We start from the raw sequence: 25,871 nt of genomic DNA, 5'->3' as shown, positions 1-25,871 counted from the left end.
TATTTGGCTTAGCTAAGCTAAGGTAGCGAATTCCTAAAAATACAGTGAGTGAATACAAAGAGAGTGTGCTTCGGATGAAGCAAGTGAAGATTAAACTATGAAATAAGAAGTTATCTATAAGTTTTTAATTATTTTGGCTATCCAGATAAGCTGCACAAAAACACAACCGTGTGTTGGAACAGGAAGTGATTGGAGGTGAGAAAAATAACCTTAGGACAGGTGAGATTGGTCAATGGTAGAGCTATTTTTCAGAAATTACGCACGTTACAGTTGCCAACGTGCGTGTGCGTGCACGTGATAGATCTATATGAATGGAGGGCAGCGCAGCTTAATTTACAGTTAATTTATGGTCATTTATAGTTAGTGCCTTTGTCACCCTTTATGTGGGATGTATAATAACCATGTAGGCATGTAGGTATGTCCAGAAATAATCAATATTAGAAAGCAGCAAGTCAGGAACTGAGATGTTTGCTTGAGTGATTAGCATATAGCTTATACTAATATTACATCTTCACATTTTCTTTTCAAAGGTAACAATAACTTTGCATTCTCGCTACTCACCATGCTGTAATACAGGTATATGTTAGCAACGACAACTTTTAGCAAATGTTTTTTAAAGGCTATCTGTGCTAATTAACCTTAGGATTGGTTGAGGTCTTGTTTCCAACTCTAGTGGTTATAAGTGAGCTTAGGTCTGTGCAAGCCTTTGGCACAAAAATCAGTTTGTAAAGTTCACTATTTTCCAGGTGAGCCTATAACACATTTGTTAACTGTCAGTCCTAACTGCTTGTTAATCTTTTTCTGTAACCAGGATAGCTGGAAAGGTTTTAAATCCTGTTAAAATGTTGTAGGGCTGTAGAGTGGGGTCATGGGGTTAACAATCCATTAAAACTTGTGGTCTTCAAGGTCAACTTTATGATTTATTGGTTGAAAATTGACAAAAAGCTTTAGAACTTAGAAACTATCATTCCTACAACTGTGCTGTGTATATGTCATAACATATATCAGGAACCTATAAAGGTAACTGACCTTTGACCTCTCCTTTAAGAAGGTACATGTAATGTCTACAGTGATTAGACATACTTAATAAAACAGTGTGGGGCACAGAGTATTGTTGTGCATCAGTGTGGAACATGTCAGTAACACTGAGGGTTACACACACTTTGCCAGGTACACCTGTTCACCTGCTCGGTAAACACAAATATCTAGTGAACCAATCAGACGTCAGCAAATTAAAGTATTTAAGCATACAGACATGTTCATCAAACCAAGTATCAGAATGGGGGAAAGAGATTGCGTGGTTGCTGGTGCCAGATGGGCTGGTCTGAGTATTTCAGAAACTGCTCATCCAGTGAGCTCACAAAATTACCTCTACAGTTTACAGACTGTAGTGGCAATCCAACCAGCAAAAGGCCACCTGAGAGAATTTGAGGTACTTCCAACTCATCTTGATGATGAGGTCAAACACGACCAGTACTTTTAACTCTTTATCAATTATTTACCAAATTAAAAAACAACTTGTGGTAACTTTTTTTTCCATTTTGCTGCATACAAATTGAATGCAACAAAATCACATGACCTTTTATCGTCCTTGAAGTTATTTCTAGTACAGCATTTAATATAAACACTGTATTTTTATTTAAAAAATAATTATTAAAAACACTCCTTTTAATATGTTAAAATCAGCCCAACTTTTATTTTAAAATATAAATAAAGTATATCAGCCAACATACTGGTCACTGTTCTGCTGAACAACACACATATTACCAATATTGTACCCGGTGTTATTTAATAATAGTTAAATATTTTCAGAATTAAAGTTCATATTTTTATTTGTCACACAATCAAAAACTTTATTAACCTTACAATAAAACAAAGTCTCAGATTTAATTATTCTGAAACTAAGTTTAAGCTTCTCATAACTTTGCATTGTTACATTACTGATTTAATAAATATAAAATGTTTTTATTGTTCATCCACAAGTGCAGTCTCTGGCTCAAATAACACAGAAGCTTGGTGTGTTCTAATATCTTTAAGGATGGTTTGTTTGTCAGTCCAGGCAGTGTTTCAATTTTTGTGGAAAAACTTGCGATACATTGAGTATATTCAGTATATCGTAGCGTATGCATACTTCTGACTTTGATGAAAGTTGAAAGAAACAAAAAAGAAACAAACAAACTTCTCTCTCTTTATTTTGAATGTGTAAACAGATTCCGCAAAAAGATGTAAACGCAAAGCGCGGCTCATTCACCTGGACATGCCATCGGGTGCTGAAAGCAGACGTCCAAAGCAAAATAGTCAATTCACTTTGGGCACATCATTTTCAAGCAGGAAGATTAACCCTAACCCTATGAAATAAGAAGTTATCTATAAGGTTATAATTAAACTGCTACACAAAAACACCACTATGTGAACAGGAAGTGATACTCTACTGCAGAGAGAGTGAACACCAACTGGATGGCGCTGTAGTCTGCACTATAGCTTTGTATTATTTATTCATTAATGAAAAAGCACACACATTGCAGCTCTTCCTGTTTGCTTACTGGATCTAGAACACCATTTAGATCATAACAGCTCCTGATCAGGATGAATGGGCTGAGTGGGGACACATGTACTAAAGGTTAGAGTTCCCACTGCAGGAGCTTGGGTGTGAGTCTGCCACACAAGTGTAGGTGCTTGAAAAGTAACAATGTTGGAACTGTGTGCTGGAATGACAGACAATAGAAGAACACACACATGCAGGCACACCTTCAGAGTACTCTCTAAGGAGACCCAAACTACTTATGCACCACTCAGCATATATCTCACACTGTGAACTTGACATTTGCTTCAGCCATGTTCATGAAGCCCATTCTCACTATGCCTTGGGTTGAACTGCATTTTTGCCTTAGTTATTGCTAAGGAGGAAGGTGAAATGCACTGGCTGACGGTCGTAAAAGTGACTGCCTCGTTCAGTTAAAAAGTCTGGTCTGAACGTGGACTGTTAATCAATGGCCCCTCCATTTTTACTTACAGCTATTCACAGAGGCAGAATGATGAGAGAGCAAAGCAAAGTGTCTGCTATGTTCGTATGAATTTCTATTTTTGAACACTTTGTTTGCATTTCTGAATCAGAATTAAATGTCTAAACAAACAAAGCTTTTAAAAATTGCTTTGTGCAAAATATGTGACACTGTGATAGCACTATCCCTGTACTTTGTTATACAGTACGTCTTACCGCCAATTTGTCTTGAGGACTCAAATTTAAGTGCACAAAAAGTAAAAAATGAACCTATGTTAATGGCACTTGTTTAAAAAGCATAAAGTGATGGTTTTCCAAAGCTGCTGCTATGAGTAATGGCTCCAGAGATTCAGGTGCTTAGCTGTTTGTTCATTTGTGCACTCCCTGCAAAGGTATTAACAACTGATTAGTGTAATGGGAAATTTTAAGACTGTGTGAAGCTGACCTGACTCAGTGAAAGGCTCCATATTTTGTCATTCTGTCTTCATGCACTCAGAAAATATTTATGCTCGGAATGCTGATTTTAATTTAATTACATGTCAACTTTCTGTGTCTTTGTTTTTTTAAGTCCAGGAAAAACGTTTAATGGAATCTGGCCAAATGAAATGTACTTGATTGGTATGTATTCAATTTATTATGAGCATATCTTCCTAATAATTTGACTAAATAAACAGATTTTATTTATTTCAGTTGGATTAAAGTATTGTTTTGTGTTATGATGGCAAAGAATAATCTTTCAGGTATACCACACGTTCATACATCAGTTATCTTTCGCACACAGTGTTCTGACCGTATTCTGTGATTTTGGCAGTGATGTGTAAATATTGGAGGTGCTTTGTAAAAAAGCACATGGACCTGCTGGTAATTTGAACCAATGCAAAGTCAAATACAAGTCACAGAGAAAACCTGATTGATTAGATTTCCACAACATTCGCTGCTCAGCTACGAGAGAGGATAATACAGGATGTGATTAAGCCGAGCATAACCATTATAATATAATGTATATTTAAAACATCTAAAACTGTTTCTAGAACTAGGGTTGTGGTTTGTATTGGTTAAGAGAGTTGCTAATACGTCGTGTCTGCAGGGTCCTCGAAATTCCAACAAAAAACAGAAGGAAAGAAAAAAAAGAAACACGGGCGCGTGTGTGCGCGCGTGGGTATTGTAGGTGGAGGCTGTTCTTACAAACCCCCTCAGCTCTCAGAGCTCTGAGACAGTCTCCGCTTTACACGGCTCCGAGTGAGTCTGTTCTCAGCTGAAGTGCAGACCGGTGAAAAACAGTGAGCGGATAGTTGTAAGTATTTATTTTTCCCTTCGTCATGTCTTTAGTCTCTGTTTAGAGTGTGCAGGACAGCCTTTTTAATCCACACTGCCGCTAACACAAGCCTGTGAAAATGAAGCGTCGTTAAGTTTGTCTTACTTAGTAACATAAACTTGATGGCTCGTCCAAACAAAAGCAGCTGCATACATTTTTATTTGCAGAATTCACCTGTGATAGCGGACAGCACACAGCCATAAACTCGTGCTTACATGTAAATACATCAGCTGAAGGTGGTGTCGTGTTTAGGTTCACTTTAGCAGTCTGTGCTTTGTGTGTTGCTCGTGTCGTTCTCTTTTGTCCTAGTTGTTGCTGTGTATTGGTGGGATTTATTTTAATCTCTAATACTCTTTATTAATGTGAGATATATTTCGCGCCGTGTCTCTGGAGGTGCAGCAAGCCAAAAACATTATCAGTCACGTTGCTCATCTGTCTGCTGCTGATACAGAACTCCTGGAATTACTGTAAAAATTCGGATTTTTGTGTATGTGGCTTTTAAAAATGATACAGGTGGACGTGGAGGCCTTGATTTGCTCTCAAGGGTCACACATACAAAAAGGGAACTGGAATAGAAATTGAACTCAAACTGAAAACAAAAAATGCAGAATTAAGAGGAATAGGAGTCACGAGAGAAGAGATGAGGAGAAACCAAGTGAGATGAAGAAGGGTGACATGCAGTGTAGGAGATAGAAGAAGAGATGAGGGGAAAATAACAACAGGGTAGAGAGGAAATAAAAGAAAGAGGAAAGAAGAGGAAGGAATATGAAATCTGCTCCACTATCACTGATAAGGTTTAGAACACTGTTATTGAAGCCCTGCTGCTTGAATTAATGGACTGCTGTGAAACAGGTAAAAAATAATTAACCTCTACGTGACCCTTTGTTTTCTCTTTCTTTCACCATCCGAGGAAACAGAGCTTTTAATTTAATTGGTCACCACTCTTTAGCTTTTAAAGCTTTTCATTCTCGTCTGTTCACCTGTGGTACGTTTTCTTTCATAAACTGCATGTGTCCTGCACGCTGTGTAGGAAGAGGACAAAAGTGTTGCTGATATTGGTTTTAGCAGAACTGTGGCAATGCATGTAAGCATTAATGCACCCCCCACAAATTCCTGTATACCTTCCCAAAAATCTACCCTCCACAAGCAGTGTGACACTGTGGGTGCTGCAGAGTCTCCTTTGTTTTTTAACTTCAGTCACTGCCTTAGGGCCAAATGACTCATGTGTGCACACGAACACCTCCCTGCGTGTTTATCTATCCATAGATAAGTCCATCCATATGTGTCGTTCGGAAAAACTGAAATACAACCAAAACCGTTCTGTGACCATGTTTGCATTTGCAGATCTTTGATCCACATGACATGCTTGTAAGATTATTGATCAGATTCTGTGCAATCTGTGAGCACTTGTGAGCTTTGTAATAAAAAGTGTGGAGGCGGGCAGCGGTGTGGAGGTGACTGGATCCAGTCCAAATCTGTTAATTAAACTGCAACAGAGGAAGTAGATTCCCTGAGGGAGTAGGACTAATGGATAGCCAATTAGCTGATGGTGTATCTCTGCTCAATCTATGCTCTCCTGCTTCGAGTGAAATTGCTTAAAAAAAAAAAAAAGAACATTACTGTGTATTACATGTCATAAACAGTGTACACACATCATAAACCCACAATTTTCCCCAAAGAAATATCACAAATGAATATTTATAGTGCAAATCTTTGCCTTGCTGAAAGCATATATGTGTTTTTGTGAAAATACAAGCTTAGGATCTTTGTACTTTGGGCTAAAGTAACTTACAAATGTTTACTGGTCTATCTTTCAAAGATGGGGCTATTTTTAGTAACTGTAGATATTGAATAGGCTAAATTTAGTAAACAAAAAGTACAATATTTCACACTGATAATATTATCACTATTTAAATGTTACCTAAAGTCAAACACTGTACATAAAATTTGGACCAAATCACAACAAGAGCACATACTCTTTTGTGGACTACTGCTTTGAAGCTTCAAGTTTGGCATTTTGGCTGTCACCATTGTTTTTCTTTGGAAGTAAACAATGGCCATATTTGGATGAGAAGCTGTAGTGATAGCAGCTAGTTAGCAGCTAATGTGGTTTATCTTGATTAGCAACTTGCATACATAGACTGAAGCATATTCATACAGTATTACAATTTAAGTCACAGACCTTTTTGTGACAGAAGACATATAATTTGCCAGATAAACTCGTTAAAATGGTCCAAAAGAGCACAAACATGTTCAGTGATTTTTAACTAGCTGAGGCGTTACCTAGCATTTGCTAGCAGCTTTAGCTACCCTAACCCTGGAGACTGCTGCCAACCTAGAATGTACTGACTTTGGGAAGCTTTTTTTAAAATGTGTGTGTCATTAGCATTATTGTTGTATTTTATTGGCATATAATGCAAATTCACAGATGCAGGAGTGTGTTTCAAGCTCCAGTCTCTAAATGTTTTGTCTACACGGAGTGTACATATACTTAGGTGTGTTCATGTCCAAGCTCAAAGCGTCGCAGCAAGGAATTCAAGTGATGATTTTGTGCAGCATCACCGTCGTGTAATGATCAGTTGTATCCACAATTATAACTAACATTATAAACCATATGAAATAAATGGACAGATGCACATAAATGTATACAGTTTATGCTGCAATTCCTTGGCACCTTCTTAATGATGGCATGATAAGTAAGGCTTTGAAATCTATTTTGTGCAGTGAGTGATGGTTACTCTTCCCCATTTCCCATGTACCTTTATGAGATACCCTCTGCAGCCTGGTGGCCACACAACCAACAGTCTTTGCTTTTTCCTGTCCTATTTTTTATGTGCTAGGAATAAGGGTGACAAAAAAAAAGAAAAGACCAGACTGACATTAAAAGAAACAATAGAAATGCCCTAAAATGCACTTAGTGAATGTAACAATAATGAGCGGCCCTTTGGGCAATCAGCAGGCATTCACTTCCCCAACAAAACAGTTGCCAGACAGACGTTTGTGTTAATGGGTACCTTGTGGCCTCTAGATTGCATCAGGAGGTTGTTTGTTCCAAGCTGTGGATTGAACAATTACGACGTATTACGCAGGCGTCAACAGAGTTTTCAGTGAGGAGGAAACATGTATTTACCACCAGTATCAACCATGTAATCATCACCAGGCCTCTTATAAAGAGAGTCACCATTAATGTTAGTATAAATGCTTTCCAAAAATTCAACTATTGAAATATATTCAAGGACATCTCTTTTCCGTCTCTTATGCTCTCTATTGTCTTATGAGTGGTTAATCACACCAGAAATATAAGAGGTTAAAGCCAAATTGATGGTTGTACAACATGATGGGAAAAAAACAAAAACATTTAAAAAAAACATGGAAACTGATGTTAAAAGTGTTTATTAAAGCATCGTGCACCAAACTGCTGTCAGCATGAATGTGGATTTTTGAAAGTTTTCAGCTTGTTCCTTTGAAAGACACAACAGCTGAAGCTCACAGCAGGTGCAAGCTATTTTCATTAGCAGAAACCATAACAATAGTATCCAGGGTTATTATGTGCCAAGCAATTGTCGCTTCACCAGCTAATCCCTAAGTACAATACTGCTAGTGTCGCTTTGCAGTTATGAGCAAGCATCATTATGGAAATAACTGAATTTGGGATTCAGTGATGTTGTGGATGAACAGCTGGAATGATCGATATGGGAGTAGAGAAGTGTGTTGTCCTGCAGTGTCAGCCGTGGCATCCAGTTATGAGTACACACACCTTCAGTGAATTCCATCGAGGGACAATAACTGCTGAGGTGGTGCATAACTCAGTATAATAGTCTTTCCTCTGGAAAAGGCTCTGAAAATCTCAAGATGACATCTTGGCTTCAGCTAAATCAAAGGCTAACTGTAAAGCCTATGCTGAAATACACTGAGGCTTCAGTGAAAGTGGATTTTATTTTCTACTGATTCATGAGGAACAAAGTGACATGCATTTGTTGGTAATCACAAACTGAGTTTGCAGCATTGAGTTTAGTCAGAGTTGGATTAGAGCAGTGAGAAAGTCTCTGACGTGAAAGCCTAAAGGTGTTCAAGCCAGCACAGGAAAACATAGGACTGATGAGATTAAGAAAAAACACATTGAACTGTAATATCGTTAACGTGTGTAGTGAAAAAGTGGATAGAAAGGACTGCTGCTTAGACCACCGACAGTTTGAAAGCGTTGCATAATTTCGGTAGGTTATGAACTGCTGCTGTTGCCTCAAATTATACTGTACAAAAGGACTGATTCTTATATAGCGCTTTTCTACTGTCCCGGAGTACTCAAAGCGCTCTATACAACATGCCACAATCACCCAATCTCACAAGCACTCTCTCTAAACTGAGTGCTTTCTATCGACATTCACACTTCGATAGATGCATCGAGAGCAACCTGGGGTTAGTATCTTGCCCAATGATACATGAGCCAGGGATCGAACCACCAACCTTCCGATCAGTAGGTGACCTGCTCTACCTCCGGAGCTACAGTCACCCGACCCAGGCCCTTTCATTGTAGTGCCTCAGCAAATAGGTACAATTTCACCAGTTCATTTGTAAACCCTGTGCTGTCTCACTTAAACAGTTTTTTTTCTAGACTTTTTTCAGTTTTTTAAATATATTTACATTTAATTTATTAATTTTAAAAAATAAAAAAACTGATTTTTAAAATTAAAGTTTTAAATTTATTTATTTTTTATTATTTTTCATTGTGTCACTTTGTAAAATTAATATATATTATATTTTTTTATTCAGTCTCATATGTGGCATATGGCATTCACTTATTATTAATAGTTAAATTACTGTAAATGACAACCAGCAAGTTACCATTAAAGTTTAATGATCAGGCAAAATACATATTTCAGTTACACATGAGATTTTTTTCTACATTTATTTTTTTCAGCACAGCTTCAACGTCATTTAAGTTTTTTCCTGCTTGCACAGAATGATAAGGTTACGAAACCACAGAAGATTACCGTTTCACTCCCTCAATCCAATCTTGAGTCTTTTCCAAATGTGTTTGATATTCAAATTTGTATGCTTGGCATTTGCTTTTCCCTGCTGCAGCCACAAAATGAGGTAAAAAGTGGGGAAAGTGAACCAGAACACTGAATTAGTAAGCCATATGACTGTATAACCTTGTTTGCCAGAATGATGGAGTAATCCTTGAGATGTGAAATAATAAAAAAGTAAGTACCTTCCTTTTTTTAACAAACTTTCTAGCTTCTGTTTCTCCGTATGTCTGTATTAGGAGAGAGCAGACTATGCAAAATTTGCCAAACCAGCAGCTCAATCATATTTTGTGTTGAACCTATTATTTTAAGATTTGCTTTGAAAACTATACATATTCATTCTATGCCACAAATGGCACATAAATATAGATATGTATAGCAAACAAGTGAACATTTAGAATTGTAATCATCACTTCAGCTAGCATCAGACTTTAAATAACCAGTTAACATAAATTTACCCTGAGATCTCTAAGACTATATTATCTTCACTCTGCAGATGCACAGAGGGCAGGTTTTGTGTACACACATGCACAAATGCATTTGTCACACACCTGGCTTCTCACACACAATACTCTTTGTATTTGAATGTAAATACAAGGACTCTTCAATCAGCAGTCATTCAGACTCTCACTTATCTCGTCAATTTGCTCCATGCAGGGACCTTTAAGCCTTGTCTTGACCTTATGTTACCATAGCAACACCTCCTGGGAGGGTTTTCAGAGAGCTGCTCGTGCAATGGCAGACAAGAGAAGTGATGCACTTCAGGAAGAAAAATTGTCAGTCTGCTCTTATTGTGTTTATCAGAGATTAGGGTGGGAGGCAATAGCAAAGGCAAAATGAGGAGAGTGTAGGGGAGTGTGTGTGTGATTAGGTTAGCCTTGCTGACTGTTCACATCTCAGTGGGACATTCAGTGTCTATCTAATGTATGGTGTGAGTAAAAAAAACAAAAGATACCTGCAACCATTCCAGTTTGTGTTATGGAACCATTAAACTTGTTATTTCCCCTTTTATATATTAATTAACAGATATTCTCGTTATGATGGTGATGTGAAGCCTGTGATATGTTAGAAAATCATTTGTCTTCACTAACCATGGATGTGAATTGCATTATTATAGTTTTTATATGTTCAATTCCATTTTATTATTATAGTGCCAATTCACAGCCACAGTTGCCTCAAGGCGCTTTCTATCACAAGATAAAGATCCTACAATATCATAGAGAAAAACCCAGCAATTCACTGTGAGCAACCACATGGCAACAGGCTGCCGAATGAGAGGAAAGAGAAGGAGGAAAAGGGAGCATAGAGAGACAAGGACAGAACTTAAAGGTAACTGTGGATTTTTTAAGCTTAATAAATGATGCACATACTAGCCACAAGGTTGGATTACAAAGAGAATGCACTCCAAATAGTCACAATGTGTAACCACAGAAAAGTTCCTACTATTTGTTCATTATCTATCCAAAACTGTTTTTTTTTTTTAAATAAATTTTGGAACCATAAAAACCAGAATGATATTTTTTTATTTTTTTTTTATTTATGGAGACAGGATTTAACAGTGAACACTGGCTCTTGTGCCTTAGCTGATTTTTAATATTTTGCTAAACCACTTTTACTGCATTACAACATTCTTTTTTGTTGTGTGTACTCCTGATACGCTTTATTGAAAAGGACTTATTGAAATTCTTTACACGTCACTCAAGTTCGCTGACTGGGAAAAAAAATCAATGACTGAGGCCAGAGAATTAATTGGTGCCTCGATTTAATCTGTTGAACCATTTTAGCTCCGTGTCTTTGTACAGTGTGACACCTGAACGTTGTACAACTCAATATTCACAATCACGGCACTGTTTGTGATACAAAGCCTGTCAAAGGTTAGTCAAGAAGACTGTCTCACGTTTATACCACTCATTCATGTTCCCTCTCACACAGCACCTAGTTTATAAATTCGACTGACTGATGATGTTCCTCTCTGTGTTTATCATAGTTTCTGTCTCTTATCCAATTTTTTGCACTGTGGTCATTTAAAAAATGTCTAAGCCTCTGCTGCTCTCTGTGGTCATTTCCTTGTCAGATTGATGGAAAACTCCTCCACCCCATTCATCTCCACTTTTAATCAGGACCTCTGTCCTCAGGTCCATCCATTAATCTCACCATTTGTCATGCTCCACATCACATCCATCCAGATCTCCAGCATCATCCTTCACCCCTGCGCTGCTATCACCACCGTCTAGACTCCCTCCAGGGGATTTTTCCAGTACAGCTCAATATATCACTACTCCCTTATATGATGATGTCACAATAGGATCTCTTCACTAAAGACTCCTTACACAAAGCGCACACATTATAAAAAAATCAATCTTAGCCTTCTTTCATTTGAATAATTTCTGATTTAAACATGAGGTTTTAAAAGCCTAATAACCCCAAGTATAAGTGTAATTCGATATTAGGTACTCCTAGCAAGTTAATATTTCTATATTTATCGACTTCTTGTCTTTACCCAGTTGCTTCATAAAAGCAGTAGCAGTATTAAGCAGTTGAGATCCACAGCATATACCATCCTCTGGCATTTACATTTAGTAATTGAGGTCATGGCCTATGGATGGCTCTTAGGTTTGGTCTAAAAACTGTACATAAGGATTGACATTCACCATGATTTGATCACGTGTTTAACCAGTGAACACTGTGGTCTTATTCTCCACTGGTGGTATTGGTGCCCTTTAGGTTGTAATGAATGAAATGTAATTAAAGCAAAGCAAAAAAAACCTCCAAACACTGAAAGAGAATTCAGTCATGCTTCAAAGTGTGTACATTTCCTGTGTGCTTTGTACTTATTTTAATCTAAAGTAACTGTCTCTGGGGGATTCTTTAGTAGTGTATATAATTCACCTTACCTTCCCCGCTCTTCCGCTCATCTTCACATCTGCATTAATGTACTTTACTCAGTTGAGGTCGCAGAAGATATGCCTCTGCTATTTTTTCCCCTCATAGGTCAGTGCATTTTGTTCCTACCAGAGCACCAATTATTAACCATCGCTGTGAGGGATGAGGGTGTGCCTGTGTGTGGAACAGTGGTGATTAAGAAGCTGGGATGGCTTCATAAACAAGTCTCGTACTAATAAAACTAAATACCTTATGTCTGTGTTCTGGTGCTCGCTTGTTTTGTTGTGACGGAAGGAAGGTTGTTATGTTTATTAATAGCTTAGTATTCATCAAGCCACTGGGCAGATGTGGCCAAACTTTTGAAACTTTTAGGTGTTGTCCAACATCAGCAGCAGTCAACGTTATGTGTGCATAGAAAAGTGTGTCTTTGTCAATACATGTCGTTGCCTGTTCATTCTCTCTTACTGCTGTGTATGCCATTTTTTGTCTATGTTTTAATTTTCTTTACTACATATCTTTTAGAGACACAGTTTTATATTTTATTAAACTGGCTCACTCATTCTCTTGCCAATAGTAAGATGAAAAATTTAATAGTGCTTGCATGTCTATTTTTGACAGAAGCCTGTTAAAACATATAAATACCCCTAAAGCTCACATTAGCTAGTTATATAGTATTGTTGTCTAGATGCAAAAGAAAATGTCACTTGTGAGTTTTTACAGAGAAGACATAAACACTAAACATGCAGCAAAAGTCTCCTGCCCACTTGAAACCAAGAACAATACAGCACTTGAGTGCTGGCTGTCTCCAGGCAACCTCAAGGTAACAAGACTTCCCAAGTTGCTGTCTATCCAATAATAATTTAAAGTCCATACTAGCAAAGAACAATCTAAGACTTGATGGGAAATCTGTTACCTTTACACGGTCAGCCTAGATGTTTCCTCTAAAACTCTAGAATCTCTAAAAACGCAATTATAATGCAGTTTAGTTGAAGTTTCATGGACCTGGATTAACAATAATCCAGGTGCTAATCTAAGATAAATAACACCTAGCACCTTTCTTACTCCTAAGGGTTTTACATAAATCAGGGTCAACACACCTGAATCACATAATTAGTTCATTACCAGGCCTCTGAGAACTTCAAGACATGTTAAGAAGGTAATTTATCCATTTAAATCAGCTGTGATGGATCAAGGACACATCTAAAACCTGCAGGGACACCGGCCCTCGTGGACTGGGATTGGGGACCCTTGATGTAAAGGATGCTACAAAGGATGAAGCATTTTCTCCAACAACAGATCTGCTCGAACAGAAACTGAAAACAGAACTCAGAAAAGGTCCCAGAAGAAACTTTATAGCTTTACAGACACATTTCAGTGTACAAACAACCAACACGGCTGATTTGTTGGAAGAGTTGATTAACTGGACATCTCCAAAATGTTAGAATACAACTTTAATGCATTAATTGCTTTATATTTTATGTCCACATGAAGTGTGCTAAATTAATTAACTTTGCTTTCTGTAGGGCTGCTGATCTTCTACGGATGTGAGCTTACCAACAACTGTTGCCTGATAGTCGTTAACGCCTCGATGGAGCTCATCCAGTTTGCTTTGCTGCCTCAGGAAGTCCCTACAGCTACCTGGAGCAACACCTCTGCCCCCTCCTACTCTCATTTCCTGCTCCTTTCTACTCCCTCCGAACCGCTTCACAGCTTCAACCAAGATGACCAAGATCTTCTTAACAGCTCCTGTCAAAATTGCACCAAAAGTAAACCAGGATCCCTCCCTGGCTTGGCTGGAATCTTCATCCCACTCATTTATGGCATTGTTTGTGTCGTTGGCTTGGTGGGAAACACTCTGGTCATCCATGTTGTTGTCAACTACACAAAACACGAGTCAGTCACAAACATCTACATCCTCAATCTAGCCATTGCAGATGAGCTTTTCATGCTGGGCCTACCCTTCTTGGCGGTACAGAACGCTTTGCTCTCGTGGCCTTTCGGCTCTCTGATGTGCCGAGTGGTTATGACAGTGGATGCCATCAACCAGTTTACCAGCATCTTTTGTCTAACTGTGATGTCAGTGGACCGATACCTGGCTGTGGTGCATCCCATCCGCTCTTCTTGGTGGCGGCGCCCCCACGTGGCTAAGGCTATCAGTGGCACCGTTTGGGCGGGGTCCTTTGTGGTGGTGCTGCCAGTAGTGGTGTTCGCGGACGTGCTGAAGGATGATGGGAACTGCAGCATCGTGTGGCCTGAACCAGCAGAAGTGTGGAAGACATCGTTTATTGTCTACACGTGCACTGTTGGATTCTTCTGCCCCCTGCTGGTCATCTGCTTGTGCTACCTGCTGATCGTCATCAAGGTATGACTTTTAGAGTAACACTGAAATAATTTGAATTTTTAAGATAAAGGAGGATGTTGGAGACATTTTTGAAAAAGCGTAGCCTATGTACTCTTTTCTAAAAATATTACATAATCTGACTCAGATGAGCAATAGTGAAGTAGGAGCCTTTTATTGTTGATTAAAACACCGCAGCATTAGTGTCATGGCCAACTTAAATCGAACTAGAATCCACAAGTAAACCGATTTCAGCTGCACTCTTACACCCTCAGGAAAAGGCTAGGGGATGAGGGGATTAACAATGCTAAGCTCAGGGGACAGATAACGAGTCAACTATACTGTTATATTACTCCAACAAAGGATGTCAACAGACTAGAATCTGCTGAAAAGACAAGAAACGGTTAATCAAAGAAAAACTTCACTCTCACATAGGGCACTGGCTGGGTGTCTTTCCTTTTGTTATATTTCTTTAAGAGTTCAAAATGTGTTGATTACATAAATAAAATCTAATTTTCTCTGTAGCACTTCATGGATTTCATAAGCAGTAGGGATGCAACGATACCAATTTTTTCAAACCGATACGATACCGATACTTGGATCTGAGTACTTGCCGATACTGAGTACAAAAACCGATACTTCTACCACAAATGCAATGAATTGGAAGACAGGTTTTATTTTATTCTCTGCCGATAAATAATAAAATCGTAATAAAAATGACCACAAAAAAAATTTCAAGTGAAAAATAAGCACTTCTGTTAAATTATTGCGGAGTCTCCACATTGTAATTTAACAAAATATCACTGAACTATTGGGCACTGTCTCGAGCTTTCAGAATAATAAATAAACACTTCTGTTTGGAATAAAATAAATACAAATTAGGTTTGAGAATAAAATAAACTTTTAAATTATTGCAGAGTGTCCAATTTCATATCGCGGCTCGAGTATGCTGAGAAGACGGTTCAATCCTATGCTTTCCACGACTGGCATTGGCCGGTCATCCAGAGGGATAAAATGAGTCAGAGCCTCTGTTATTTAAACTGCCCGTGGATTTTCTCTTGACATTTTTCATCGCTTTTCCAAAACCTGAGTTAAAGTTGGCTGTTCCGGTCCACACTGCTGACATTTTGCTTAGCCTAGCTACAGCAGCCTCCAGTTTCTCTTTTTTATCTGGAGCTGCCAGTCTCACTCGCCTAACCCTGTGCCTGTTTAGTGTGGGATGTCCCCCTAGTGACCAATCTAAAAAACTACAACAGAAATGACCAGCCACCCTCTGACTAATGAAATGAAACGAAAGTATCGGTTCATGGTATCGGTCAACTTTTACGAGTATGAGTACACACACATTTTACAGTATCGGCCCCGATACCGGTGCATCCCTAATAAGCAGCATACATTAGTTGTTCACACAAAGCATAAAGGTAAAAAAAAAACAATATATACAGTGTTATCTTCAGTTTAGATGTCAAAAAGTATTTGCGGCTCCCAGTGTTTTCTTTTGCATGGAAACCAGGTCCAAATGGCTCTTTGGGTGTAAAAGGTTGCAGACCCCTGGGCTAGGGGATGAGGGGATTAACAATGCTAAGCTCAGGGGACAGATAACGAGTCAACTATACTGTTATATTACTCCAACAAAGGATGTCAACAGACTAGAATCTGCTGAAAAGACAAGAAACGGTTAATCAAAGAAAAACTTCACTCTCACATAGGGCACTGGCTGCTCACTACAAGCTCAAACACAGCGCTAAACTCATCGTCAAATACGTCAAAGCACATCACTACACAAGCCTCTGCAGGCTGGGAAACACACACCTAAGGTCACCACAGTACTGACACTGGCGTACACCGAGGAGCTCTTCACAAGCTTGTATCCAGCTATACACTGGCTCCTCAGGAGAAATGGGTGGCAGCTGAACCTGTGGGAGGCTGCTAGGGTTATAACAGCCACCCTCACTTTAAGCCAGCTTTCTTCTGTTCATTATAAACAGGTTGAAAGAGCAGGCGGTGGCTGTGCTCACAGCCAGAGCATGAGATGACCATATTAACGATGTCCCCACTCTTACATATTACACAGATAAACAAGCAGTAAACACTGTCCTAAACCTCAATGTGCACAGCGATTACTTGCACATGCATTGGCCACAAGGTTTCAAAATTTGGGCCATGTTTAACATGAGTATCTAATTTTAACAGTATACACCAATGAGGCATAATATTATGATCACTGATAGGTGAAGTGAATAACACTGATTATTTCTTTATCGTGGTACCTGTTAGTGGGTGGGATATATTAGGGAGCAACTGAACATTTTGTAGTCAAAGTTTATGAGGTAGAAGTAGAAAAATGGGCGAGCACAGGGATTTGAGTGAGTCTGCAATATTAATAATATTAATATTGTGATGGCTGGATCATCTCCATCCCGGCTTGCAGTAGTATCTATCAAAAGTGGTCCAAGGAAGGAGCAGTGGTGAACCAGCAGCAGGGTCATGTGCAGCGCATGGGGCTGCATAGCTGCAGACCAGTCAGGGTGCCCGTGTTGACCTCTGTCCATTCATGAAAGCACCAAAAATGGGCACATGAGCATCAAAACTGAACCATGGAGCAACAGAAATACGTAGCCTCTAAAGCTGTGCCCTCTTTCAGCAAAGCAAACATGTTTCAGGACTGGTTTGAGGAGTACAACAACACGTTTAAGGTTGAGAAGCTCCAAGGCACCACCTTGCAACTTCCACAACTTAAAGGATCTGTTGCTAGAATCTTGTTGCAGATACAGCACACCTTCAGGGGTCCAGTGGAGTCCATGCTTTAGTCGGTCAGGGCTGTTTTGGTATCAAAAGGGGGACCTGTGGCCTGTGGTCATAATGTTCTGCCTGATCGGTATCTGCATGAGTGTGTGTATACACTGTTACTGTAACTTGTTTATATGTAAACAAGGTTATAACTTTTCATCTTCCACTTTCACAGTTGCTAATCTTTTTGCAGTCATGATGATTAACATTGCTCATGTTGACTCATTGTGAATCATGTTACTGCATCTGTGGGAAACATAAATGAACTTTGGGAACATAATGGCTCCTTCCACACTAAAACTCTGTCTCGGTTATTTTTGTTTAAAAAAAAAAAACTCCAATCCTCTCCACAGTGACGTCCTCCTAAACTTACATTACTCAGAAAATCTGCCAACAAATGTGTAGATGCTGAAGTCCAACGTAAATGGACTACACTCTGTTAATATCACTAATGGCACAGGAGGATGAGTGTACTTAAGTAGTATTTGCACAGACCTAATGGAAAGCAGAGTGTGCCATGGTTAGCAGGTGTTTCTACATTTTGGGAGAAAAACAGCAATCAGACAGCGTGAATGTTGTTCTTCCAGCAATCTGAACTCTTAACTCTATAAATATGTTTAAACAACAAACAGACTCATGCATACGGGGCAATCGTGGCTCAAGAGTTGGGAGTTCGCCTTGTAATTGGAAGGTTGCCGGTTCGAGCCCCGGCTTGGACAGTCTCGGTCGTTGTGTCCTTGGGCAAGACACTTCACCGTTGCCTACTGGTGATGGTCAGAGGGCCCGGTGGCGCCAGTGTCTGGCAGCCTCGCCTCTGTCAGTGCGCCCCAGGGCAGCTGTGGCTACAACATAGCTTGCCATCACCAGTGTGTGAATGGGTGGATGACTGAATGTGTAAAGCGCTTTGGGGTCCTTAGGGACTAGTAAAGCGCTATATAAATACAGGCCATTTACCATTAATCCTCTCTAACCACCAGCAGGATCTCAGATAGTGTTGTCTGTTTGTCATAGTTGTGTACCATTTGACAGTTTACGTTATTTCAGTGACTTTTCTATTTCAGGAAATCCATCCATCTATTCATCCATCCATTCCTCCATCTGTCCATCCATCTTTTTAACTACTGGGTCATTAAGGAGGCTGAAGCCTATCCCAGCTGTCATTAGGCAAAGGGCAGGGTAGACCCCGGACAGGCCAGAAAACAGGATTCATCTGGTACACTAGTCTCTTTCTTTCTGTAAAAAAACCATCTGTGTCTGCAAAAATTTGTGTTATCAGTTTCATATGAGCCTGCATACATTTTGGACAGACTTTCTCATTAAACTGTTTTTAAATTGAGGGTATTTGCTTTCCTCTCCTTTAAAGGTAAGAAGTGTTGGAAAACGGGCACAGGCCACATCCTCCAGACGCAAGAAGTCAGAGCGTAAAATCACCCAGATGGTAGTTGTTGTTGTGGCGGTGTTCATCTTCTGCTGGCTGCCGTTCTATGTTCTCAACATTCTCAACCTCCTTGTGGTCCTGCCTGGAGACTTCAGGGGCCTCTACTTCTTTGTTGTTGTCCTTTCATATGCCAACAGCTGCGCCAACCCCATACTCTACGGATTTCTGTCTGACAACTTCAAGAGGGGCTTCAGGAAGGCGCTGTGCCGCACGTCACGCAGGGTGAACAGCAACGACAGAACCGGCATCGAGGCCCAGAGGCCCACGGAGGAGTGGGGCGGCATTGTTCTCCGACAGCAAATAAGTGAGGGAATCACTCACGTGCATGGGAAAGAAAGTAGTAGAAATGAAGAAGAGGAGGAAATAGGTGGAATAGAAGGTGCTATACAGATGAGAGAAATCTGTAAGACATCACAGAATGGGAACCAGAACGGAGTAAAAGAGGACTCAAGGACACAGGTCGCACAGAGGGGTACATGTGACCAGGGTGCAAGCTTAGATCCTGCTGAGGGAGTGTCCTCTTTGGCCAGTAAGAGAAGTAGGTCACCTGAAGAATTCCTGGACCAAAACTCTGTGCTTGATATCAGCTACCTGTAACAGAAATTTGCCCATTTTCAGTGGATTTGGGTACCTGCTGTATTACAGCGTCTTTGAAGTTGGTTTTAATACCAGTTTATGGTAACAGTCTGGCATCATTAATGCAAGTGTTTTGCCACAAATTAAAAGGGTAACAACTCAATCTAACCATGAGAAACTATAGCGGCAGGCACAATGAAACCTGAAGGACACAACAAACACACAAAGATGCCTGAATGACCACTGTTTGTAAGTATCGCTGTTATTTTGAACCAGACTGTTACTTCTGAAACTTCTTGTGCTGAAATGGCTAATGCACTAAATGAATCATGCCCCAGTGGGAAACCACATGACTAATGACCCACTGTGGAATGAAAAAATGTCAGCTGTGTTTACTTTTATTGTGTTGGCTTTTGAGAGCAGCCCACAAAGATAATTAGCACTGTTTTCAGAAAACACACGTCTCAGTCAGGCTTGTGTGCAACATCATTTTCACCTGAATTAGTGCACATGCGTGGAGATCAACCAATTACTTTTCTTCTTTTTTAAGGTTAACTAAAACCATGCTTTAGGTCGCAGCTTAAGAACAAGTGCAATAATAAATATACTTGCAAGTGACCTAAATAGTTACTGTTTTTAAAAATCTCTACATTAATTGTGATTTTTATTCAATTTTGAATGTTTAATGAGTTTAATAAGTCAAAGTGCAATTTTTGTTAATTTTGTAAAACTATATATTTAGAGTGCTCAAAAATAAAGGAACACTTTGAAAGCACATCAGATCTCAGCTGATAAGGACTGTGTAAGGTGTTAGAGATAAAGAATACCATATCAATTGATGGAAATTATCAGCCTACAGAGGACTGAAATCAAAGGCTCTGCCAAGCATAGGATCAGTCAAGAGTATTAATTCTGTCAGGAAACTGCCTGCATACTCTCACTGCAAGAGGAACCCAGGACCTACTGCAGCAGCGTAGGAGCTGACAGTGGGTCCAAGGATTTCATCCTGATACCCAATGGCAGTCAGGGTGCTGTTGCCTAGTCTGTAGAGGTCTGTGCATCCCTCCATGGTTATGTCTCCCCACACCCACTGTGCCGTAGGTGTCAAACTCTGGCCCGCGGGCCAAATTTGGCCTGCAGCCCAATTGCATTTGGCCCGCGAAGCCATACCAAATTACTATTAGAGCTGGCCTACTGGTATTATACAGCTAATATATATATATTGTTTAGTATTAAGCTTTGCTTGTTCCATATTCAGTTTTTCAGCAAAACTTGTTTGAGTCCATAAGAAAAGATTCATTCTTATATCTGGAGTAGATTTTTTTTTTCAATAAATATTAATGTTAGCCTGCGACTTTGTTCCAGTTTTGAATTTTGGCCCACTGTGTATTTGAGTTTGACACCCCTGCACTGTGCCATCATGAAGGAGCTGGACGGCCTGTGCATCTCTGTTAGGTCCAGGTATCACCTCATGCTACCAGTAGTGACACTGACACTTTCCAGGTGCAAAACCAGTGAAAAACAGTCCGCAAAGACAAGATTCCTGTTTTTGTGCCTGCCTCATTGTTACCCCTCTAGTGCACCTGTTGTTAATTTTATTAACACCAAAGCAGCTGAAATTGATGAACAACCCCCTCTGTTGCTTAACTAACCAGATCAATATCCCACAAGTTTAAAACCTTATGTTGTACTTTGATTACATTCTGCTAATGTTCCTTTAACTTTAGCATAATGAGCAGCATAGTTTTCAGCATTACAGTGTTAGTCAGTGTAAAGAAACTGAGTCACATTGAAAAGTTAGGACGTTTTGTTATTTATTGTGATCTTGGTGTTTTACGTCTGTTTAAGTCTTTTTTCCACTATCAAAACTTTGTATTATCAGTGATGTTTTTAATGCTATGGTGAAGTATTAAAGCCAAGTAGTGACAGTAGGCTAAATAAATGTTTACTTTAACCAACAAAATGTTTAAAAAAAGAAAGAAAAGGTATTGTATGAAAAAAAAAAAAGTCATGTAACCTACTTCACAACATATGGACATGTATATGGTATGTGCCTAACATATGTATGTAGCATGTATGTGTCACGCCGTCATAACGTGCTCACCAAAAAAATGCTTAAAACCGATGAAAAACCGTTGGCTTTATTTCACAATGCAAAATTAATTAAAGACAACAGATGTCTGTTCACATTAAACATTTCCAGGTTCACCGAGATAAAGTTAAATTCTGCACCAGTTTAACTTTGAAAAAGGACAAAACATTGCTGCCCTCTAGAGGTCCACATACTAGAGGGAAGGCAGTTATTTACAAGCCTCAGCTCATTGTTAGGAGAAAGAAGCACTGCAAATATTTCAGAACATGTTTTTAATCCCAACATTTAATGCAGTTTGTAATAATAATTACAAATCTGGACAGGGTTTTTTTTATAATGGGGGTGTGTTTGAAAAGAATGAACTTTTGTATTACATAATTTTTTTACATCCATCAATTATCCCAAAATTCGTCCACTAATCTAACTGTCCACCTTTACTCAGGAACAATGTCTCCAATCCACTTAAGGTAAGGCGGGTTACCCTGGTCAATAGGCAGGCTGATGACCTCAGCCACCTCATAGGGATGGTTAGAGCTGCGGAGGACAATCCATTATGAGTCAAGTAAACAGAGAAAAGCCAGTACTTAAAACTGTGACTGCATGAATCATGACATAATGGAGCAAATGATGAACGCGATGTTCTAGTGCGATCTGTTTGGAGGAAGGATTTTTATGTGTTGAATATTAAAACAAACTTACCGGACATATTCAGCAAGAGCGGGAACCTTGGAACTTCTTGTTTTGATCATCTAGATTTGGAAAGACACTGTGTCAAACAGGACTTCAGACATACTACCTTTCCATTTAATCAAATTCATGAAGGAAAAAGCTCATGCTGAACAGTTTAAAATATAGTTTGCCATGTTCTAAGAGACCATGACCTAATATGTCAGAGTAAGGAGACAAATAATGGGATCTATCCTGAAACCTGCCTCTGCACATTTTAAAACATGTTGCAAAGCAGTACTGCCATCCACTGCTGTCTTCACAGGTGCATTCAGGACTTACTTGCTTTAAAAAATATTTATATTAAATACTGAAATGTTGCCCACAGCTGAGAATGGTTATCAGCGCTGTTCCCTGTAACAGTGACTACAGAAAGTAGGACAGAGTCTATCTACTAACAGCTCATATTGACAGTCATTTAGTCACAACCTAAGCTTAAAAACTATAGCTCTTCTATAGAATAATCTTATTTCCAGGTTCAATTTTCTGTCCTCAAGTTACTCTAGAAGTGTCTTGGATTACTTTTTTGAACCATTGCCCCTCCTTCACGTCCCATTCTGCAGCAGGTTTACTTCAAGGACCTCTGTTTATTTAGTAGGTTTCATTCTCGACCTGATTGTGATACATCTCCCATCCCTGTTTGCTGCGAAGTATTCCCGGAGCATGATGCTACCACCACCATGCTACATCGCAGGGATGGTACGCAGCCAATAATCAGTGCTTTGGGTTCACCGGTAACAGAATTTGGACTTAAATGCAAAAAATATTAGAGTTTGCCTTTTTTGGTTTTGCTCTTACAAATAATTTGGTTGAAGTTTAGATAATAGCATTTACTTATGTTGTTTTCCATTGAACTACTCTACCAAAAAAAAAACTAACTGTTGGAGCTCAGTTGAGCCAACTTTCAAAAGGTTTCACAATTCTCTCCTGAGGTCTTCTGAAACTCAGTTGGAGGGACAGAGTCTTGATTGCCCCTGTAACCAAGTACCAACATGATTTTGTGACTGATTTCACTCTTGGAAAAGTCTCTGTGGTTCTTAACGTCTTCCATCTCACAATTACTGAAGCTGCTTGCTGTGGGGAGCACTCAAGACTTTAGAAATCGGACAACAACTTGGAGCATCACATCAAAGGGTCTAAATACTTCTGTAAATGAGGATTTTTTTCTTTTAAATTATTTCACTAATAAATTAAACTATATCCATAATAGGATCTGAAATAATAACAGTCTTGTATTACATTTTGCCCCCAAGACATACAAATAGATTTTAGCTGCATCTAGGCAGTATATAACAGTACCCAGACAGCACTCACCAGAAGCACCTCATTGTCCTCCTCAATCTTCCCCTGCCATTCATATCTGAAGGAACAGCACACAATTATTTTTGGTTATTAAGTACCAGCTTCAAAGGCAGGAAGACCTCTGCTAGTTAGAACAGTATAAATATAGTCTATAATTTACAAAAAACAACACTGGCAAAGAAAGCTCAGTGCAACATGATACTAAAGAATAGCTAATGTGAAACATACATAGATTTGATCGCTGGGACAATGTTGACACAAGCTGCTAGCTTCTTTTCCACAATACCCCTGTGAGAAAGAATAAAAGAATGAAATGAGCACAGATGAAAAACATCTCATGGTCCTTGTATCCAGCTAATGAAGACAGAGACTTTTTACTTGAACATGCACATTTGTGCAAGGATCCATCCTGCCTTGTATCAATGGTTCAGACTAGTTGTGGTGGTCTAATAGTGTGGGGGATATACTCTGGAGCACTTAGCTTAAAAAAGAAATGGTTTAAACATCACAGCCTGCCTGAATATTGTAGCTGACCATTTCAGACCCTGCATGACACCTTCTGATGGCAACAAACTACATCACAAACCTCAAATCATCTCAAGCTGGTTTTACTCAACAGGTAACGGTGAGTTCAATGTACACAAGTGGCCTCCACATTCACAAGCTATCGATCCAGTAGAACACCTTTGGAAAGTGGTGGGCCAGGAAATTTGCATGAATGAATTGAATTGAATTATTGCCAAAAAACAGGTCCAACCGAGTACTTGTAAGGTGTACCTAACAAAGTGTGTAGTGTGCATATATTATAAACAGAACTGTTATTGTGCCATTTGAATCACCTGGCTAAATCTCTAGCAACTGTGTCATTAGGACAGGTGACAAAGGCAGCAGAGTGTGTGCCTGATGTGTACGTCTCAGATGCCATGGAGAAGGCCCTCAGTCCGACAGTCCTCAGCAGCTGGAACATAAACACGCTCAGGAGCACTGTCTGACGAGAGAAATGAATAAATGTTAGAGCAAAGCATGCTTTTTTTTTAAAATTTTACCTAACTTGATGAGCCAAGTGTTAGAGGAAATCGCACACTCACCAAAAGTAAAGCTTTTAAGGATCCACCCTGTAGTGTCTCTGCTGTGGGCAAACCAATGCGCATTGCCTGAGCAGGTGAGACACACAAAGCTTAGGCTTTTTCCCCCTTTGTTGTAATGTGTCTAAACAAAGTTGCATAAGGGTTAGTACTTGAAGCAGCTTGTCACACCATGCAAACACGCAAACACCATGAAAGTCTCTGTTAACTTCCACACTTTTGCATTCAACACGCTCCACTCAACAAAGCAGACCATACGTGACATAGTTTAAGAGAACGGGCTGTAGAAATGCTGCAGCCGGTTCTCCCAAAGTATATATTTGTTTAAAATATTACACAGTGACACTGCACGCTTGTGGGGCTTAGGGTTTGAACTTGCAGGTGAGTTGTGTTTAGCATTGCACTGCTAGTAACTACAGTTAGCTGTTGGCCATCGGCAGAAGCTCGTGAGTGTGTGAAAGAGCAACACGGCACGGCAGACTCACTAAAACTCTCTGATAAGTTGTTCAGCTCGATTGCAAAGTGTTGCTATAATGTAAATTCCTTGCAACTTACCTTCTAACCGCAGTCTGACACTGCCCAACCCCTACAGGAAACCTCCTGTAAACCTTCCTGTCCCTACCTTTCAAAATAAAAGCCCCTGACATGTATGTTGCGTGACAGCGGACTACACGGAATTGGAATTCAAATTTACATCTCTGCATTTATTTATTTTTTCTGAATTTCGGGAAAATAAATAAATAATAATTTATAATTAGTTACTTTTCTATAATTTCTACTATCTTATAAATTTAATTTCATCATTTACACACAGATTGGTTTTATCTAACACTCACACACAAGCATTTACCCCAGTGAATGCACTGGAAGAAACCTTCTGATAGGTAGGCCACGTGCTAAGCCACCTGAGCCACAACAGCCCCTATGTCTGACAGAAAACACATTTAACAACTACTAAAACAAATCTTGTAGCTTATAATATTCCCTATATATATTAAATATATTGTATTTAATAGTTGTACCTGACCTTGTATATGTATGTATTATATCCACATGACTGTTGCATGGCAAGCAGTTTAACCGTCAGATGATGGCTGTTCAGGTTTTCATCCATGAAATAATATTGTTTATTGCTAATTTGACTGCTCATAGAAGTAGCTTTATGAATTGTGAAGTGTACAGGGCTATACTCTGCTCAGATTCATGTAGATGCTGCTTCACAGTTCAAATGGATAATGACCCAAAGAATACTGCAAAAGCAATAGAAGAGTTTTTTAAGGCAAAGAAATTGAGTATTC

At 39.3% G+C, this 25,871-nt stretch overlaps 2 protein-coding genes across 4 annotated transcripts; one reads left to right on the top strand and one right to left on the bottom strand.

The window, feature by feature from the left end:
* Positions 1 to 2,393: 2,393 nt before the first annotated feature.
* Positions 2,394 to 24,477, top strand: sst3b (somatostatin receptor 3b). Of its 2 annotated transcripts, XM_085163204.1 has the most exons (3): positions 2,394 to 4,295; positions 13,750 to 14,588; positions 18,718 to 24,477. In XM_085163204.1, exons 2-3 carry the CDS (start codon positions 13,815 to 13,817, stop codon positions 19,387 to 19,389), a joined length of 1,446 nt encoding a protein of 481 aa, XP_085019330.1. In that variant the 5' UTR covers positions 2,394 to 4,295; positions 13,750 to 13,814; the 3' UTR covers positions 19,390 to 24,477. The 2 variants fall into 2 exon arrangements, with proteins under 2 accessions (XP_085019330.1, XP_085019331.1); XM_085163205.1 differs by lacking the exon at positions 2,394 to 4,295 and having other exon boundaries at positions 10,609 to 14,588.
* LOC146517430 (protein CutA homolog) lies at positions 21,718 to 25,238 on the bottom strand. 2 transcript variants are annotated; one of them, XM_085163206.1, is made up of 7 exons: positions 25,129 to 25,238; positions 24,577 to 24,697; positions 24,328 to 24,476; positions 23,717 to 23,776; positions 23,501 to 23,546; positions 22,160 to 22,209; positions 21,718 to 21,994 (listed from the first exon to the last, which is right to left on the bottom strand). In XM_085163206.1, the coding sequence occupies exons 2-7, from the start codon at positions 24,637 to 24,639 to the stop codon at positions 21,895 to 21,897; spliced, it is 468 nt and encodes a 155-aa protein (XP_085019332.1). In that variant the 5' UTR covers positions 24,640 to 24,697; positions 25,129 to 25,238; the 3' UTR covers positions 21,718 to 21,894. The 2 variants fall into 2 exon arrangements, with proteins under 2 accessions (XP_085019332.1, XP_085019333.1); XM_085163207.1 differs by having other exon boundaries at positions 24,577 to 24,642; positions 25,129 to 25,206.
* Between the last annotated feature and the right edge of the window lie 633 nt (positions 25,239 to 25,871).

The sequence above is a fragment of the Neolamprologus multifasciatus genome, chromosome 6 (assembly GCF_963576455.1).
Source record: "Neolamprologus multifasciatus chromosome 6, fNeoMul1.2, whole genome shotgun sequence".
NCBI lineage: Eukaryota > Metazoa > Chordata > Actinopteri > Cichliformes > Cichlidae > Neolamprologus > Neolamprologus multifasciatus.
Note: the sequence above shows the minus strand (reverse complement) of the source record. Positions and strands in the feature narration are given on the sequence as shown.

Excerpts from the sequence above, each read along its gene's own strand:
- LOC146517430 (XM_085163206.1), bottom strand. The coding sequence starts at position 24,639 with ATGCGCATTGGTTTGCCCACAGCAGAGACACTACAGGGTGGATCCTTA. Across the intron at positions 23,777-24,327 it reads GTTGCTAGAGATTTAGCCAG|GGGTATTGTGGAAAAGAAGC; the intron begins GTGATTCAAATG and ends TCTTTCTCACAG. Across the intron at positions 22,210-23,500 it reads AGGACAATGAGGTGCTTCTG|ATGATCAAAACAAGAAGTTC; the intron begins GTGAGTGCTGTC and ends TTCCAAATCTAG.
- sst3b (XM_085163204.1), top strand. The coding sequence starts at position 13,815 with ATGGAGCTCATCCAGTTTGCTTTGCTGCCTCAGGAAGTCCCTACAGCT. Across the intron at positions 14,589-18,717 it reads ACCTGCTGATCGTCATCAAG|GTAAGAAGTGTTGGAAAACG; the intron begins GTATGACTTTTA and ends TCTCCTTTAAAG.